Source organism: Carassius carassius, chromosome 4, assembly GCF_963082965.1.
Source record: "Carassius carassius chromosome 4, fCarCar2.1, whole genome shotgun sequence".
Lineage (NCBI taxonomy): Eukaryota > Metazoa > Chordata > Actinopteri > Cypriniformes > Cyprinidae > Carassius > Carassius carassius.
The window spans coordinates 31,799,112-31,816,596 of NC_081758.1; the positions used below are offsets into that span (position 1 = coordinate 31,799,112).

The following is a 17,485-nucleotide window of genomic DNA, read 5'->3' on the forward strand; positions in this document are numbered from 1 at the left end:
AACATTAGTTCTTTATTTCTTTAAAACATAAGTGCATACAATAAACCTACAGTAATGCAAGTCTCCAATAATATAATAATTCTCCCACACTTTACTTAATGCACTGCCAGTGCTGCTGCAGTACCTTTCTCATTCATATTTTATACTTGTTGAGCTGCTGTAAGCAACCTTTTTGAATACCACACACATAATGTACCTACTAATTGACAGATAGTCCTGAGAAACCACCTGTCTGTGTCCCAGCCCTTGTTTTTTTTTTTTTTTTTTTTTTTGTAGTATCAGCAACGCTTTCTGCCTGTAAATCATTTGCTCTGTTTTCTGATTTGTTGATATGTCTATGTGTTAGTGATTTTGGAGAGAGGTTGTGAGGTTGAGATATCGGATATCAGATTTTTATAATGCTTAATGGATGGAAAATGTTAAATATAATATGTGTTATACAATATTTATTTTGACAGCCATGAAAATTAAATCTGAAAACTAATACTTTTCATTTAGATTCAGTAGATGGTTAGGTGTGATCTCACAATGCATCATTGGTGTATAGCAAATTTGTATTTATTTATTTTATTTTATTTTATTTTTTTTTGTGGGGTGTGTTCATATCTTCATAAATTCTTAGGTTCCGGTTACATTTCATGATGCTGGGCCAAATGAAATCATTTATGCATATTAATGTCACACCAGTATTGTCAAGTTTGAGCATTTTTTAAATAATATAAAAAAATTTAATAAAAGTAAATTTAGACTGTTGATTATTTTCTTGTGCCAATTTGTTTTGCAAAGACATGGCATACTCAAAACGGGAACAAAACATCCCTGCTATGTATAGATAGTAGTATAGTTAGTCATTTGCTGTAAAGGACTTCAAATTAGGGCACGCAATTTCTTATAACCTTGCAATTATAAAACATACTCAGAAGCAGTTACTTGGAGGCTGGCATAGTCTGGAGGGTGGTCTGATTCAGAAGGCGTTGAGCGACCCCAGTAAAGCTGCTGGCCGTCAAGCGCTGCTCAGAGTCCTGTCCCAGGCTCTGGGGATCACTGGAGGTAGAGGAGGCCAAAAATTTGATCCTCAAGCTCTGCGTGAGATGGAGGTCAGTCTGCAACTTCACTTTTAAAAGCGTTTTAAATGTCTAATACATTTTTTTGCAATTTCATTCCGCAGAAATCATAATCGTCAGTTTAATGACGACACCTCATAAATCTTCTTAATTTTTTTTCAGGGAATTCTGTTGACTGGTGCAGTGCTTGAAACACTCACTTGTGGGGAAGGAGAGAACAGTGAGCTAAGCAAAATCCTATTGGTCCCTGAGAAACAACAAGCAGTTTTACAGGCCTATCGAACGACTGTTTGTGGTGGAAAGGCAGAGCACAGGGCCGAGCTGTTTAAGGAGATGAGTGAAGAATTGAGAGATCAGATTGATACACAGAGAGTCTTTGATCAGGTACATGGAAGAACAGCACATCTTCTTAAAGGGACACAACATGGTATTTGCATTTCATGTCTTAGGGGTTAATTTTGATTAAAGGTAACCTATACATGCATACATATACATAAAAAAATTAACAATTAATTAAATTATTTAATTTTCCAAAAATTACAACTGTCCAAGTTGTAGTGTAATTTATATTACACCAAACAATTGTGCCTTTTTTTTCTCTATAATATAAGTGTGTTTGTTGTAGCAGGTAGACCACAATGTCAGCGAAAAGCATGTTTGAGAAGTCTGAAAAAAGAAAAATCACTGATAATTGATTTTACTAGTGAGAACTTATTTCTAATTTTTTATTTAATTTTTAATAAAATCTATTTTATTAAATTATGCAAATATTGCCTACTTTTTTATAGTGTGTTTTAGAATATAGAAATGCTAACTGTGAAACTAGCTTTTAGAAAGGCACAGGAAACTGTAATTTATCACATTTATTATTGTTAAAATGTAATTTCCACTGTAATTTAAAAAAAGTCACAGAGTTCTGTTAAACACATGGAATTTGAGATGTGCTGGAAATTACACTGTGGTAGGAATTTTCATTACTTTCAGGAAAAAAAGACTTCTCCCATCTAGTAAGACATAAGTGGACAAATTAGTCTATTAAAAGTACAAAAAAAGTATTTAATACACTTTATAAGTCTCTAAAAGTAGTTGAAGAAACACTGATACTGTACATTTTACTGATTCCGATTAAGTATTTCTCCTCTTTCCTTTCTCTGTATGGCATTGTTTCCTGTCCTCCTTCCTCAGCTGCGTCTGGAGCAGTCTAACATGTCTGGTCTCTTGGATCAATCCCATCTCGGCGCTCTGCTGAAGAACCTGGCGGATGTAGAACGGCTCCTGAGGGATGTGGATTTGCTGTCAGGTCTGGCCAGACTGCTCCCTAAAGGGGCCTGTGCAGGCCACCAGCCTCCTCCTATAGCCAACACCACTTCCTGGAGCTCCAACACAACAACATGGGGTCTCAACACAACCGACAGCCCTGTGGAGGAAGGAGACAGATCCGCAAGAAATGAAGCCGAGGCTGAAAACCCTAAATCACAGTTTTCTGCCTTTGTTCAGCTGTGGGCAGGTCTTCAGCCCATTCTTTGTGGGAATAACAGGTGTGTGTATGAGTGTTACAATGCTTTAACTTTCTGAATTTCAAATATTTATTTATTTTTCAAAAATCTTTATTGTTTTATCAGGATTATTGAGCCAGAAGCTCTGAAACAGGGCAATATGAGTTCCCTGGGCTTTACCAGCAAAGAACAAAGAAATTTGGGATTACTTGTCCATCTCATGACTACAAATCCCAAAATCCTCTACTCTCCCATTGGCTCAGAGGTGGACAAGGTCATACAAAAGGTAAGTCCAGACAAGTCTAAGGTGTTTCAAGGCTGAAAAAAATAATGTAGCAACTGGGTTTGCAGCCCAAACTCTTCTGCAAAAAAAAAATGCTGCTTAATTAATCCTGAATCCAAATGACCTTCTAAAACTTTGTGCTGGGCATTGTTTCATTAGATTTAGGTTGTACACAATTAATAGAGAACCATTTGGGATAGCTGTAAAGATTTTGATCGGATTGTTTTTGTTTTCTCTTTAGGCTAATGAGACGTTTGCTTTTGTGGGGAATGTGACTCATTATGCCAGAGTGTGGCTCAACATCTCAGCTGAATTAAGGGCCTTCCTGGAGGAGGGTAAATTGCACAATCACCTGATGTGGCTCCAGCAGGTAACATTCTGTCTTTCAACTGCTAATTTAAGCGCTTTTAGTTTGAAAAGCACTTTGTTGTGCATGTGCTTGATGTCTTTTGTTTTGTCCATATGTCGTAGTTCATTGCAGACCTGAAGAGGCACCATGAACTGCTGAACGTCTCAGACAGTGAGCTGATGAACAGTCTGCTGGAAGAGAACTTCACCCTGCCAAACACAACCACACTACTGGAGCAGCTGCACACCATCGATAATGCTGCTTGTGGCTGGACAAATTTTATGTCAAAGGTCAGGAGAACAATTCAATTTAACTAGTTCTATCTTATATATCTTATATAAAAAAACTTGTGTAATGTATTTTGAGGTGGAATTCGAATGAACATGAAAACAACTATTTCATTATTTTAATTTCAACATTTTTCTAAAAACTAAAGCTTGTTTTAAATGCCTCAGGTCAGTGTGGATATCTTCAGAGGCTTCCCTGATGAAGAGAGCATTGTCAATTACACGCTGAACCAGGCCTACCAGGACAACGTCTCAGTCTTTGCAAGTGAGTAATCACTGGATCTCATAAAAGTTTTTGTGGAAAAAAAGTGATTGTAACAACTTGTTAAGTTCCCTCCCAAATCTAAACAAAGAAATAAAAAATTATATTTTGCTTAGAAAATGAAATAACAATTAAGCCATTTTTATGACTGATACAATTGGTTGTATACATGCTTGCATATTGGATGTGTACATATATATTCACACACACACATATACAGAAATATAGACATTTATAACATAGACATACATAAACAACAGACTATTTCATAATCGAAAACATAAAAAAAAATAAAGGGCTGCAAACCCATTTGTTTCGGCCACAAGTGCCTTCCTCAGTGTTCACTTTAAAAAGTTTCTATCATGAAAGAGCCAGTTGAAGGATTAAGTTTGCAGTTGATTTTTTTTTTTTTATAGATTTCAATTTGTCCATGCCAAAGAGCACCTTCAAACATATCTTACAGAACGTCTTAGCTTATCATAATATTCCTTGTTTTTTTATAAAAAATCATGCAACTGTACATTTTAGTAATATTTATTGTGATAATGAGAAGCATAATTGAAAATACGTTTAAATATATGCATTTATTGTGATGAGAATTTGGGGAGATAAAATTGTCCTGAAGATATCACAATGCAATGAAGGCTTAATTTGTTATGTGAACGATTTTTCATGTAAGTTTGGGGTGAAATATGACTCATTCACTCAGCTAATTCTTAACAAGGTTTGAGACACTGACTCATCCATTTACCTTAAAACTACATTTTCATGATTCATTTAGCCCTTAGTCATACCTTGTTAAAGCCAGTAGCCAGTAGCCAATAGCCATATGCTAATCTGTGCTTTCTCTCTAGGTGTGATTTTCCAGACCAATAAAGATGGATCTTTGCCACCCCATGTTATGTATAAGATTCGTCAGAACTCCAGCTTCACAGAGAAAACAAATGAAATCCGCCGAGCTTATTGGCGCCCTGGGCCGAACACGGGTGGCAAATTCTACTTCCTTTATGGTTTTGTTTGGATCCAAGGTATGATAAAAAGCAGGAATTTGTCTTTTCCCAAAAAATACAATTTGATGTTTTATTCAAAATGAAATATGTATGGCTTGGTGCAACAGTCAATAAAGTGCTGGCTTAGTGTTTCTGGAAGCTGCACTTATTTAAGAGCTCAGAAAAAGCAGGAGGATCAAAGCTTTCTCGCAGCGTAAAGCTGCTGTGTGTAAATTCAGCTTCAGCATGTTTACTTGATGGGGTGTTGGTTGCTGATTTTCCATGTTTCTTCCTCTTTTAGATATGATTGAGCGAGCAATCATTAATACGTTTGTGGGCCATGATGTTGTTGAGCCTGGAAACTACGTGCAGATGTTTCCCTATCCATGCTACACTAGAGACGAGTGAGAGTGGTCTTTACATTTTTGTATATTTTGTGTAAATTATTTTTTCCGTCTGACTGCTCATAGCCTAAAACACTGTGTTTAAGACATTGTGAATCGCAGATGTTCAGTTCCATTGCATTAATCGCAGATGTTCAGTTGCATCACGTTAATGTGTGTTATAAACATTATGGAGTGGTATCTGAATGATTTCGGAGCCAGAAAGAACACAGATGCTTATAAATAAATAAAAAAAGCATCCCTCGCTCCAGGTAAATTTGCAAAAGCTCTGCTTCCACTCCGCATTAAATTTGCAAATGACACAGCATTAGTCAGTTTTCAGGGGAAAGAAGACAATCATAAACTCATTTTAGGGCAGTTTACTATGTGCTGTGATGCTTCTGATGCCAAGCAGATGTGGGTATATTTTATGTGTGTGTTACTACTATTGGAGACAATACTGTGGGGGGAAAAGCAGCTGCAAGCTAACTTTTAGGTATACTTAAATCTAATCTAATCTAAGAACTTCTCCTAGATCAGCAGCATTCACTTTACCCAGAATTGGTTTCTACCTCAAGGTTGCAGGTTTAGGTTGCCAGTATATATATATATATATATATATATATATATATATATATATATATATATATATATATATATATATATATATATATATGGAGGTGAGGAGTTGTAACAGGTGTTTCCATTTGCAAACAGTTTCCTGTTTGTTATCGAGCACATGATGCCTCTGTGCATGGTCATATCCTGGGTCTACTCTGTGGCCATGATGATCCAGCATATCGTAGCAGAAAAGGAGCAAAGACTGAAAGAGGTGAGAGACTGAACTTTCTTTTAAAACAAACTAATTCCTTTGCTGAGAAACTTCAGAGAGATCAAGAGTGGTGCCCTGGTTGATGCAAGGTGTTTTTCCACAGGTGATGAAGATGATGGGCTTGAATAACGCAGTGCACTGGGTGGCCTGGTTCATCACAGGCTTTGTGCAGCTTTCGATCTCAGTGACAGCCCTCACTTTCATACTGAAATATGGCAAGGTCCTCCTCCACAGCGATCCCTTTATCATTTGGCTCTTCCTCACAGTTTATGCCATCGCCACCATCATGTTCTGGTACCGGAGCCATAATATGATTTTTACTTGCTCACTACCTGGTTTCATTTAATTTACATAGTTTTTCAACAAAGAAAAGTAGTCAAAAAGTTGTTAATGTTATGTAAATGTTCTTTCTTTTTGAGAAGTTTCCTAGTGTCTGTGTTGTACTCTAAAGCCAAACTGGCTTCAGCATGTGGAGGAATCATCTACTTTCTGAACTATGTGCCATACATGTACGTGGCCATAAGAGAAGAGGTGGCTCATGACAAAATCACTGCCTTTGAGAAGTGTATAGCGGTATGAAGACATCCCACGGATCCTTTTCATGTTCCATTTTGATAGTCTATTGATCTTCAGTAAACATTTCTCATAAGTGATTCTTCCTCTGTGTGTGTGCAGTCTTTAATGTCTACCACAGCATTCGGTCTGGGATCGAAGTACTTTGCACTGTATGAAGTTGCTGGGGTTGGAATCCAGTGGCGCACTATCAACCAGTCACCTGTAGAGGGCGATGACTTTAACCTCCTGTTGTCTATGGTTATGCTCACCATTGATGCCATTGTATATGGTGTGCTGACCTGGTATATAGAGGCTGTGCATCCAGGTAAGCTGCAGTGATGTCATTATTGTACAGTGCAAACAGTGCCCACTTTCTTCTTGCACAACATCAAGATTAAAGTATATGCTTTTGGTTTTTCCATAATGTTTTTTTTCCCTCAGGAATGTATGGACTGCCCAGGCCATGGTATTTTCCCTTGCAGAAATCCTATTGGTTGGGAAGTGGCCGCATTGAGACGTGGGAGTGGCCATGGGGTGGCAGCACCAGACTGAGCGTGATGGAGGAGGACCAAGCTTGTGCTATGGAACACAGACGCTCAGGTACACTTTGTTCCATATCCATCTATCCATCCTAGAGCTGTAATCGGGCCATAAAAGTTAGGCCTGACAGGACCCGAGCCTGACAAGTACGTTTTGATTGACAGCTTTTTAAAAGCCCGAACCCGTTTACAGCCCGACATTATTCAAATGTGCGCACACACACAGCTCTTTTGCCTTCTGTCAAGAATGAGTTATTTATACATGTTTTAACATAATTTATTCATAACTAACATAGATTGGACCACTTGGAAGTTGGAATAAAGAAATAAAATAATTCCTCTGTGACATCTTAACATCTCAGCACTCTAGACATAGGCTCATTTAACCTTTAAATAGACCAACGCACCAATAAAAACAAGTCTTTTTTTGAACAAATTAAATTAAGATAAATTTTTAATTAAGATGGGTATTTGGCAATAATGAAATTAGGATAAAGGCTTCGCCGGATTTGCTTTGCACTAGCAGATGATATTTAATAAAAGAATAATGCCAACATTAGCGTAAATACTCTGTCCACATTATGCATTTAAGACTCAATTAATATTTATTTATCATTTGAAAAACCTTTACTCAAAGAGATTAGGCTAAGCCTACATGTTTTTTGGAGGAAATGATTGAATCCACTGTAGATGTCTTCAGCGCGTTCCTGCACTCACTGATGGTGCGTCATTATTCACTAATTTTTCTCAATATAAACACGGTCAAAACTTTTCCACACCTCAGACTTTTTTTTTAGTTGCTGGTGCAACCAAAACGTAATCGCCAGAGGCAAGCCTCCGTTACAACTACTCAGAATCCATTTTCGCATCTTTCTCGCGCTAATCGAAACGCATCACATGACCGCTCGTTTACCTCGCAAACTGAAGCGCAAGCACGAGACTGACCCGAGCCAGCGTAAGATGATATAAATTAAGCCCGAACCCATCGGGTCCCGGCAAAGATCTTCAGCTCTAATCATCCATCGTATTATCAGCTTGCACTCTTTGTTAAAGTTAGCTATGTTTTGTGATTAAATGTAATTTGTTAAGCTATTTTTAGGCATGTTACTAAATTTATGTCTGTTTGTTGCTTAGAGGAAACTCGTGGAATTGAAGAAGAACCCAGTCACTTGCCGCTGGTGGTGTGCATAGACAAACTGACCAAAGTCTACAAGACAGGCAGCAAACTGGCCCTAAACAAGCTGAGTCTAAACCTGCATGAAAACCAGGTTGTCTCCTTCTTGGGACACAATGGGGCTGGCAAGACCACCACCATGTGAGTGTTAGGATATTGTGTTTCTTAATGTGTGTTAGGGTGGTTCTGGAACCATACTGTGCTTGTTATTGGCTGATAATGGCACACTACAACTGTAAAATTGGATGTATGTATGAAACTAATGTTTCCTGCAGAAAATGAATTTAGTATATAATGAATCTCTTATAGGTCTATACTCACGGGACTGTTTCCACCCACCTCTGGCTCTGCCACTATATACGGCCATGACATCCGCACAGAGATGGAGCGCATCAGGCAGAATTTGGGCATGTGTCCCCAGCACAACGTCCTGTTTGACAAGCTCAGTGTGGAGGAACACCTGTGGTTCTACTCGCGTCTGAAGGGCATGGCTGAAGAAGATATCCGGAAGGAGATGGACAAGTGGGTTTACACACTCATATTTTGCTAACACTTTCTCAATTGTACCCATACCTGAGTTCATCAAGGCTGTATGTTGGAATTCACAGGATGATAGAGGATCTCGAATTGTCTAACAAGCGTCACAGTCTGGTTCAGACTCTGTCTGGGGGGATGAAGAGAAAGTTGTCAGTGGCAATTGCGTTTGTAGGTGGGTCCCGGGCGGTGATTTTGGATGAACCCACTGCAGGAGTCGACCCGTATGCCCGCCGAGCAATCTGGGACCTCATTCTTAAATATAAACAAGGTGATCCTATCATTACTAATCACAAAAACAATACTGTTTAAAAGTTTGGGTTTGATAATCAGTTAACAAATATATGATCAGTCCCAATCTAGAATGTGTGTGTGTGAGCAGGTCGTACCATCCTGCTCTCCACTCACCACATGGATGAGGCGGATTTGCTGGGAGACCGAATTGCCATCATCTCTAATGGCAAACTCAAGTGCTGCGGTTCCCCCCTGTTCCTCAAGAGCACATATGGAGACGGCTACAAACTTACACTTGTCAAGAAACAGAGTGACTCACACACTGCAGGTATATGTGCAGATACGCGTCTTCTCATTGGTGGACTTGCACATTTTCAATTATTAATGTCAGAGATGGCATGTTGGCATTTTGAGTTTGAGTTTAGCTCACATCGTTTACCTGTCTGATTCCCTATTATTATATTAAAATATTATAAATAAGGGTTATTAAACTGAAACTATAATTTTTTTTATATATAATGCTGAAATAAAATCTAAATGTTAGATGATGAAAAACTTAAACTAAATGAAAATGTGAAATTTTGTCTTTGTAAACAACTGAAATAAGTTGATGCTGTAACATTAACTGGAAATATTTTTTAACTAAAATAAACTTAACTTGAAGGGGTCATATGATAAAAAGAACATTATTTTGTGTATTTGGTGTAATGAAATGTTCATGTGGTTTAAGGTTCAAAAAAGACATTATTTTCACATACTGTACATTATTGTTTCTCCTCTATGCCCCTTTCTGAAAAGCGTTAATTTTTACAAAGCTCATCGGTCTGTGATTAAAACCCATTGTAAACGAGGCATTTGCATTATCCCGTGGGGACATAATTACTGATTGTAATGACTTATACTGTCTTTAACATGTTGCGTTGCGTATCGCACAGTGTAAACAAAATAACATGTCTGCATTTGTGATCGGAGAATTGACAAACAACAAGTGCTGATTCACACCGCTCAAAACTCACTTTTGAATCATCAGTGTCAAATTCTTTAAATATAAAAAACTTACATGCTGAGAGTCAGAATAGCCGGCATTCTAGTCTAATCGTTGAACTGTTCTGGAGCATGTGTTGTAAATACAACTTAACCACTGATTTCTAGTTGTGTCCACTTTGGAAGGCCAAACAAAGTAGTTTGCTTTCACTACGGAACACAGCATCACTCACTGCGGGCTAGAGTGTGTAGAGGCCGGCTTTTTTGTGAGCAGAGGTGGGCTTGAGAACGGCCCGGCCAGCAGATTCGACGAAGGAGCGGCCGATGGTCTTGTGGCAACCATATGTGACGACCCAGGGCTGGACTACTCTTCGTCCACGGTGAAAGCCAATGAAACAGACCGTGTCTCCATAACACAGCGGGCGCGGCATTGACAATACTACAGCGAGAATAAAAGTTATGCCTTCTTTCTTTGCGTGAACATTTGGGCAGTGTTATGTAAATCTTCCCACATCATGATGAGAGATGTGGGGGCGTGTTAGAATGAGCCGTTTTAAGTAGGTGTGGTTGACTCTTTAACTTTTATAATGAATATCTCTTTGGATTTGAGACTTTAGTCTTTGCAACTTTACAGATCCTCTTTATGCACCAAGATCTTGTAACACTCCAAAGAGAAAGGAAAAATTTAAATCGAATCATATGAACCCTTTAAATAGTGAAAAAAATAATAAAAAAACAAGAAGAAACCTTAACACCACTACTAAAAAAGTATCTAAAATTAAAATGGAAATGGAAAATATAAAACTAAAAGCTAATTTTAAATATTAATAAAAATGATAATAGTTTATAAATAATAATAAAATAACATTATTCTAAATATATAAAATAATTTATTTAAATTTTTTTTATCTCAATATATTGGTAAATATCTGTTTTACACTGTAAAATACAGGTTGTTTTTGGGTTATCTCTGTATAAAGAATATATATATATATATATATATATATATATATGGTTCTTCTGTTCCTCATTTCATTTTTCAGATGAAAAATCTCCTAGTTTTTCTTCTGCCGTTTCATCTGCCATGACCCAACATCATGTTTCTGTTTGTTCTTAGATCAGTCAAGCCAGTCTTCGATATCTCCATGTTCAGAGAGCAGAGTGACACAGTTCATCCGTCAGTACGTTGCCTCCTGTCTGCTGGTGTCTGACTCCAACACTGAGCTCTCTTATGTCCTACCTTCTGAGGCTGTCAGGAAAGGCTGTTTCGAGAGGCTGTTTCAGGTACACACAAACATTTTAGACCACTGGAAAAACAATCCGATTTCAGTAAAATCTTTAGGAAATTGAATATGAGGCGTTTAGTGATGAGCACTTGTGTGGGGTGCATTTTCTTCAGGCTCTGGAACAGAGTTTGGACAGCTTGGCCTTGACCAGCTTTGGTGTAATGGACACCACACTGGAGGAGGTCTTTCTGAAGGTATCAGAAGAAGATCTGTCACTGGAGAACAGCGATGCAGGTTAGATGGTCAGATAGATCTGCTGAAGAATGCTGTAGACATGCATCTAAAGCCGTGAAATTTTATTTATTATTGTTTACATTTCATATGTATCCCTATCGTTTCCTCTGTCAGATATGAAGGACTCTCCTGGTGGAGCATCAACTGGGAAGCCTTCTAATCTGTTAGGAGGGTCGCAGTGTGAGGGGGCACCAGCTGCTGCTGTGATCCGCCCAGAGGTGGAGCTCAGTAACCTGATGATGTGCTCCGGGCTGAGCCCAAGCCAAGCGTCCCTACAATCCAGTTCTTCTCTGGGCTCAATAAGAGGGGATGAAGGGGGCCTTTATTCTGACTTCTATGGAGATTATTGCCCACTATTTGACAATGGCCCGGACCCTGATTCAGCCAGTCTCAGAGGTCAGGAAAATAGTATATAGATTATTATTATTTAATCAAATTAATTGAATGATTATTTTATGATATTTAGACCTTTATTAAATTAGACATTGTAACGGTATCATTGTGCTGTGTGATTTCTAAAAACTGACATTCAGAAGTGATTAGAACTGATCATTAGAAAGAAATTATTAACATAGTTAACTTTTTTTGTTGATTATAAACATATATTAACACACACGTTATTTAGTTTTTTTTCCACGTTATTTCTTTCCTTATAAAAAAAAACTAAATGCAATAACGTTTATTAAATATTGTTTAATGTTTTATCCAGTGAGAGCCATAATTCTCTACTATTATTATTATTATTTTATTATTTGTATCATTATTATTATTATTCAGTGTTGGTCATTTTATCTTATTAGCATACATTTTTATTCCGTTTTTATTATGGTCTGTAAGAGTTCTAAAAGGTCAACAAAAAAAATGAACAAAACTTATTAGACAGTTAAATATTAATTAATTGTTAATTACAGATAATTTGTATTCAATATTTGTAAATGTTTTATCAACTTTTGATGATTATTTAATAATCTTTTTATTATTATGTATTTAATTACTTGAAATGTGTAGACACTTTTCTTCATTAATAGCTCAGTTGGTAGTTTGTAGACTGTGAAGGAACAAACTAGTAAACCGCTCTTTTTATAGTTATACCTTTAAGGCTTTTAAAAAGAACATTTTGTGCATTCTAGTGCTGTTTGCCACCTCTGGTAATTTAAGGAGGAAGTCTGTCACAGACAAGTGCATCTCTGAAAGGCCTGGAGGTAACAGATAAAGATAAGATGCTTACCTACCACTCAGTGTACTATATACCCTCTGTGCTCCAGGTGAAGAGTCCTCTCCGGAGCGGACCATACAGGAGGGCCAGGGCAGCTTTAAGCTTGAGGGCTGGTGGCTGAAACTCCGGCAGTTTCACGGGCTGATAGTGAAAAGGTTTCACTGTGCGAAGAGGAACACCAAGGGCATTTTCTCACAGATCCTGCTGCCTGCATTCTTTGTCTGCGTGGCAATGACTGTAGCTCTATCTGTGCCTGAGATTGGTAAGAAGGACACAGAGCAGTTGAATTGTGATTGTTGTATGTGCTGTTTTTGTAGTGAATGTTAGAATATATAGATATATAAAGGTACATATTATGGTAAACAGTGTATATACCACAACATTATTGATGGACATTTTTTTATATACACTTCTGTTTCAAATTTTGGGATCAATAAGATTTTATACATCAAAGTATCATGGATAAATTAATAAGGAACATGGATAAGGAATGTTTCTTAAGCACCAAATTGGCATATTAAAATGATTTCTGAAGGAGCATGTGACACTGAAGACTGGAGTAATGACTGCTGAAAATTCAGCTTTGCATTCACAAGACTAAATGACATGGTTGCTTCAAATTGTAATAATTCACAATATTAAAAATTGTTATAAAATTTCCAAATATTTCTGTTTTTACTGTAGTTTTGATCAAATAAATGCAGCCTAGTTGACACTGAAAATATTTCATACCCCAAACTTTTGAACAGAAGTGTATACGATATACATTTTTATTTGTTTAATTAGATTTCATATTAAATATTTTTCCAATTAAAGTTACAGTACTACTAATGCTAAAGCTACTAACAAAGAACCACTAACTCTCAATTAAACTAATCTACTAGGCAATATCTTTTTAAAAATATAAGATATTATATAATTGAATCAGAGCAGTGTTTATCAGTTTATGATGCAGATCTTAATTAGACCTAAGTGAAGGATGTTCTAATGGTCTCTCTTTGGCTCTTAGGTGACCTCCCTCCCCTGATTCTTTCTCCATCTCAGTATCACAACTACACACAGCCTCGTGGAAACTTCATCCCTTATGCCAATGAAGACAGGCTTCAGTTCAGGTCAGCCACAAGGTCAATGTACAGCAAAATAACACTTTAAATATCTACAGGCTTCTTTTGCATTATTACACAGACGTTTTCGCTGTCAATCCCTATCAACCTTTCTTTGCCCCAGAAGTAAACTGTCTCCAGATTCCAGTCCACAGAGGATCGTTAACACCCTGCGTTTACCCTCTGGAGTTGGTGCGACGTGTGTATTGAAGACTCCCTTCAACAGCACTCTGGACCAACTGGCCCAATCCCTGAATCCATATGCCAACAACTCCAAAACCCTGGCAGCCCGCTACTTTGACTCTATGTGTCTGGATTCCTTCACACAGGGTGTGCCTTTGTCAAATTTTGTGCCCCCTCCACCATCTCCTGCCCCCTCAGATGACCCAGACCCACATTTTGAAGATGGTCTTTGGAACTACACTGCTGCTCCTCCCACTACCGTCCGAGGTCAGAGTTCACAGACTGGTGTATGGTTAAAAATGCTTGGGTTTGTTTCAACAAAGCTCAGCACAAAACTGATCAAATGTAGATACACCTGTACCTTCACTTTAAATTCACAATTTAAAATAACAGTTTCTTATTTTAATACATTTTAAAATATAATTAATTTCTATGATGGCAAAGCTGAATTTTCAGCAGTCATTACTCCCGTCTTCAGTGTCACATGATCCTTCAGAAATCATTCGAATATGTAGAATTGGTGCTCAAGAAGTGTTGAAAATAGTTGTACTGCTATATAATTTTTTGTTGTTATTTTTTTACATCTTACAGCAGTGTAAGAACAAAATAAATACCTAATACTATAATTAATATCTAAAAATTAATCCATCCATCCATCATCTTCCGCTTGTCCGGGGCCGGGTCACGGGGGCAACAGTCTAAGCAGAGACGCCCAGACTTCCCTCTCCCTAGCCACTTCTTCCAGCTCTTCCGGGGGGACCCCAAGGCGTTCCCAGGCCAGCCGGGAGACATAGTCCCTCCAGCGTGTCCTAGGTCTTCCCCGGGGCCTCCTCCCGGTGAGACGTGCCTGGAACACCTCCCTAGGAAGGCGTCCACGAGGCATCCGAAATAGATGCCCGAGCCACCTCAGCTGGCTCCTCTCGATGTGGAGGAGCAACGGCTCTACTCTGAGCTCCTCCTGAGTGACCGAGCTTCTCACCCTATCTCTAAGGGAGCGCCCAGCCACCCAACGGAGAAAGCTCATTTCGGCCGCCTGTATCCAGGATCTTGTCCTTTTGGTCATGACCCACAGCTCATGACCATAGGTGAGAGTAGGAACGTAGATTGACCGGTAAATCGAGAGCTTTGTCCTACAGCTCAGCTCCTTCTTAACCACGACAGACCGGTTCAGCGACCGCATTACTGCAAAAGCTGCACCGATCCGTCTGTCAATCTCACGTTCCATCCTTCCCTCACTCGTGAACAAGACCCCAAGATACCTGAACTCCTCCACTTGAGGCAGGAACTCTCCACCAACCTGAAGTGGGCAATCCACCCTTTTCCGACTGAGAACCATGGCCTTGGACTTGGAGGTGCTGATTCTCATACCAGCCGCTTCACACTCGGCTGCAAACCGTCCCAGTGCACGCTGAAGGTCCTGGTCGGAGGAGGCCAACACGACAACATCATCCGCAAAAAGCAGCGACGAAATCGCATGGTCCCCAAACCGGACACTCTCCGGCCCTTGGCTGCGCCTAGAAATTCTGTCCATAAAAATGGCCTCTCCTCGAACTGTCACCTTATCGTGGTGGAGAGGTTTGAGTACCCGAATGATCCTGGGAGCTATGTTGTCTGGGGCTATATGCTCCTGGTAGGGTCTACCAAGGCAAACAGGTCCTTGGTGACGGGCCAGACTAAGAACAGTTCACAAACCCCTCATGTTAACATTTACATCAAGGACCGAGACGTCCCCAGCATGGCGCAGGCGGGGCCCCACCCTGGAGCCAGGCCCGGGGTTGGGGCTCGTATGCGAGCGCCTGGTGGCCGGGCCTTCCCCCATGGGGCCCGGCCGGGCTCAGCCCGAAGGAGTGACGTGGGGCCGCCCTCCTGTGGGCTCACCACCTGCAGGAGGGAGCGTAAGGGGCCGGTGCATAGAGGATCGGGCGACAGTCGAAGGCGAGACCCCCGACGACCCGATCTCTGGACACGAAATCTGGCTAAAAATTAATATTTGGTTTAATTTAGCATTTTTTTAAATCAAATATATTGTAATTTTCTGGACTAAAATTAGATGTCATTCTAGTAACGGAGTAAAGTTAAATGAATATAACATGATAAAACTAAATTTAATAAAAAAATTCATCACAAGACAAAAAACTGACTACTGTTGTATGACTACAACAAAAGATAACATTCACTGGCAGCCAAGAGATATAAAAGGAATAAAAACTGTGATTGATACTGTAAGTTATGCACCTTTGGATATGATATTAGGAAAGACTGAAAATAACTCCTGTGCCGCACACCGGCTGACTATTGCTAAAAGTAAAAAATGTATTTCTTAGCATAATGTAGATTATTCTAAAACATCCTGGGTGCCGACTCTGTCTTTTTCCATTAAGATGTGTAATATGTATTCTTCCACTCATTTGTTATCGCACCTCTCACCTTGCTGTGTTCCCACAGAAATGGCAACGTCTCCCCCGACTCTGCCCTTGACCATCCGGGAGCCAGTACGCTGTATCTGCTCCATGCAGGGCACAGGCTTCTCCTGCCCCAGTGGAGTCGGGGGCCGACCGCCCCTTATGAAGGTAGTAACTGGAGACATCTTGGTGGACATCACAGGTCGCAATGTGTCAGAATATCTCCTGTACACCTCTGATCATCTCAGATTACACAGGTAATCTTCTGGAAGGCATATTTGAGTGAATTTCCTAATTGTTTTAATTCATTTCATAATTCATAAGTAACATAGTAACCAAGATGGCTGTTTTTCTACTGTACCTTTAAGATTTTATATAAAAAGTATTGCATGTGAAATGCTTACTCTGAATTGGTGGGTTTGCTGCCAAGCAATGCCAGCAAAGTGATGGAGCAGACCAATTTGCTGAATACTGAATATTTTGTAGTCCGAGTCAGAGTTGAAACTGATTATCAAAATAGAAAAGAATCTATGGTGATTTTGTTTCAACCCATTGGTTTTTAATTGAATGAAGGAAAAAAAAAAATAAATATATATATATATATATATATATATATATATGTATATATATATATATATATATATATATAAATAAATATACAGTGTGTGTGTGTATATATATATATATATATATAGTACAGACCAAAAGTTTTGACACACCTCTATATATATATATATATATATATATATATATGTATGTGTGTGTGTGTGTGTGTGTATATATATATATATATATATATATATATATATATATATATATATATATATATATATATATATATATATATATATATATATATATATATATATATTGCTGTTAATATTTATATATATATATATATATATATATAATATTTATTTATTTATTTATTTATTTTTTTATTTTTTAACAAGAACTCAAAAACTTCATGATTTTTGTCTTGTCCTGTAGATATGGAGGCTTTACTGTAGGAAACATTCAGAAATCTGTCCCAGCATCCTTTGGGAGAAAAACTCCACCCATGGTGCGCAAAATAGCAGTGAGGCGATCCTCACAG

General features: G+C 38.5%; 1 protein-coding gene across 4 annotated transcripts in view; it reads left to right on the forward strand.

Annotated features, from left to right (window-relative positions):
• LOC132139783 (ATP-binding cassette sub-family A member 2-like) overlaps nucleotides 1-17,485 on the forward strand; it is a 61,071-nt gene that overhangs the window by 37,439 nt on the left and 6,147 nt on the right. The window contains exons 7-32 of one of the 4 annotated variants that reach the window (XM_059548397.1): nucleotides 921-1,097; nucleotides 1,227-1,448; nucleotides 2,250-2,602; nucleotides 2,687-2,846; nucleotides 3,085-3,213; nucleotides 3,315-3,482; nucleotides 3,648-3,744; nucleotides 4,596-4,769; nucleotides 5,032-5,134; nucleotides 5,831-5,945; nucleotides 6,049-6,239; nucleotides 6,368-6,518; nucleotides 6,621-6,825; nucleotides 6,942-7,100; nucleotides 8,174-8,354; nucleotides 8,523-8,735; nucleotides 8,822-9,018; nucleotides 9,130-9,309; nucleotides 11,083-11,249; nucleotides 11,365-11,485; nucleotides 11,600-11,881; nucleotides 12,751-12,963; nucleotides 13,711-13,825; nucleotides 13,929-14,254; nucleotides 16,433-16,646; nucleotides 17,380-17,485. In XM_059548397.1, the coding sequence (XP_059404380.1) occupies nucleotides 921-1,097; nucleotides 1,227-1,448; nucleotides 2,250-2,602; nucleotides 2,687-2,846; nucleotides 3,085-3,213; nucleotides 3,315-3,482; nucleotides 3,648-3,744; nucleotides 4,596-4,769; nucleotides 5,032-5,134; nucleotides 5,831-5,945; nucleotides 6,049-6,239; nucleotides 6,368-6,518; nucleotides 6,621-6,825; nucleotides 6,942-7,100; nucleotides 8,174-8,354; nucleotides 8,523-8,735; nucleotides 8,822-9,018; nucleotides 9,130-9,309; nucleotides 11,083-11,249; nucleotides 11,365-11,485; nucleotides 11,600-11,881; nucleotides 12,751-12,963; nucleotides 13,711-13,825; nucleotides 13,929-14,254; nucleotides 16,433-16,646; nucleotides 17,380-17,485 (4,719 nt within the window). The remainder of the gene's footprint in view (nucleotides 1-920; nucleotides 1,098-1,226; nucleotides 1,449-2,249; nucleotides 2,603-2,686; nucleotides 2,847-3,084; nucleotides 3,214-3,314; nucleotides 3,483-3,647; nucleotides 3,745-4,595; nucleotides 4,770-5,031; nucleotides 5,135-5,830; nucleotides 5,946-6,048; nucleotides 6,240-6,367; nucleotides 6,519-6,620; nucleotides 6,826-6,941; nucleotides 7,101-8,173; nucleotides 8,355-8,522; nucleotides 8,736-8,821; nucleotides 9,019-9,129; nucleotides 9,310-11,082; nucleotides 11,250-11,364; nucleotides 11,486-11,599; nucleotides 11,882-12,750; nucleotides 12,964-13,710; nucleotides 13,826-13,928; nucleotides 14,255-16,432; nucleotides 16,647-17,379) is intronic. The other 3 variants (XM_059548400.1, XM_059548399.1, XM_059548398.1) reach the window with 3 other exon arrangements.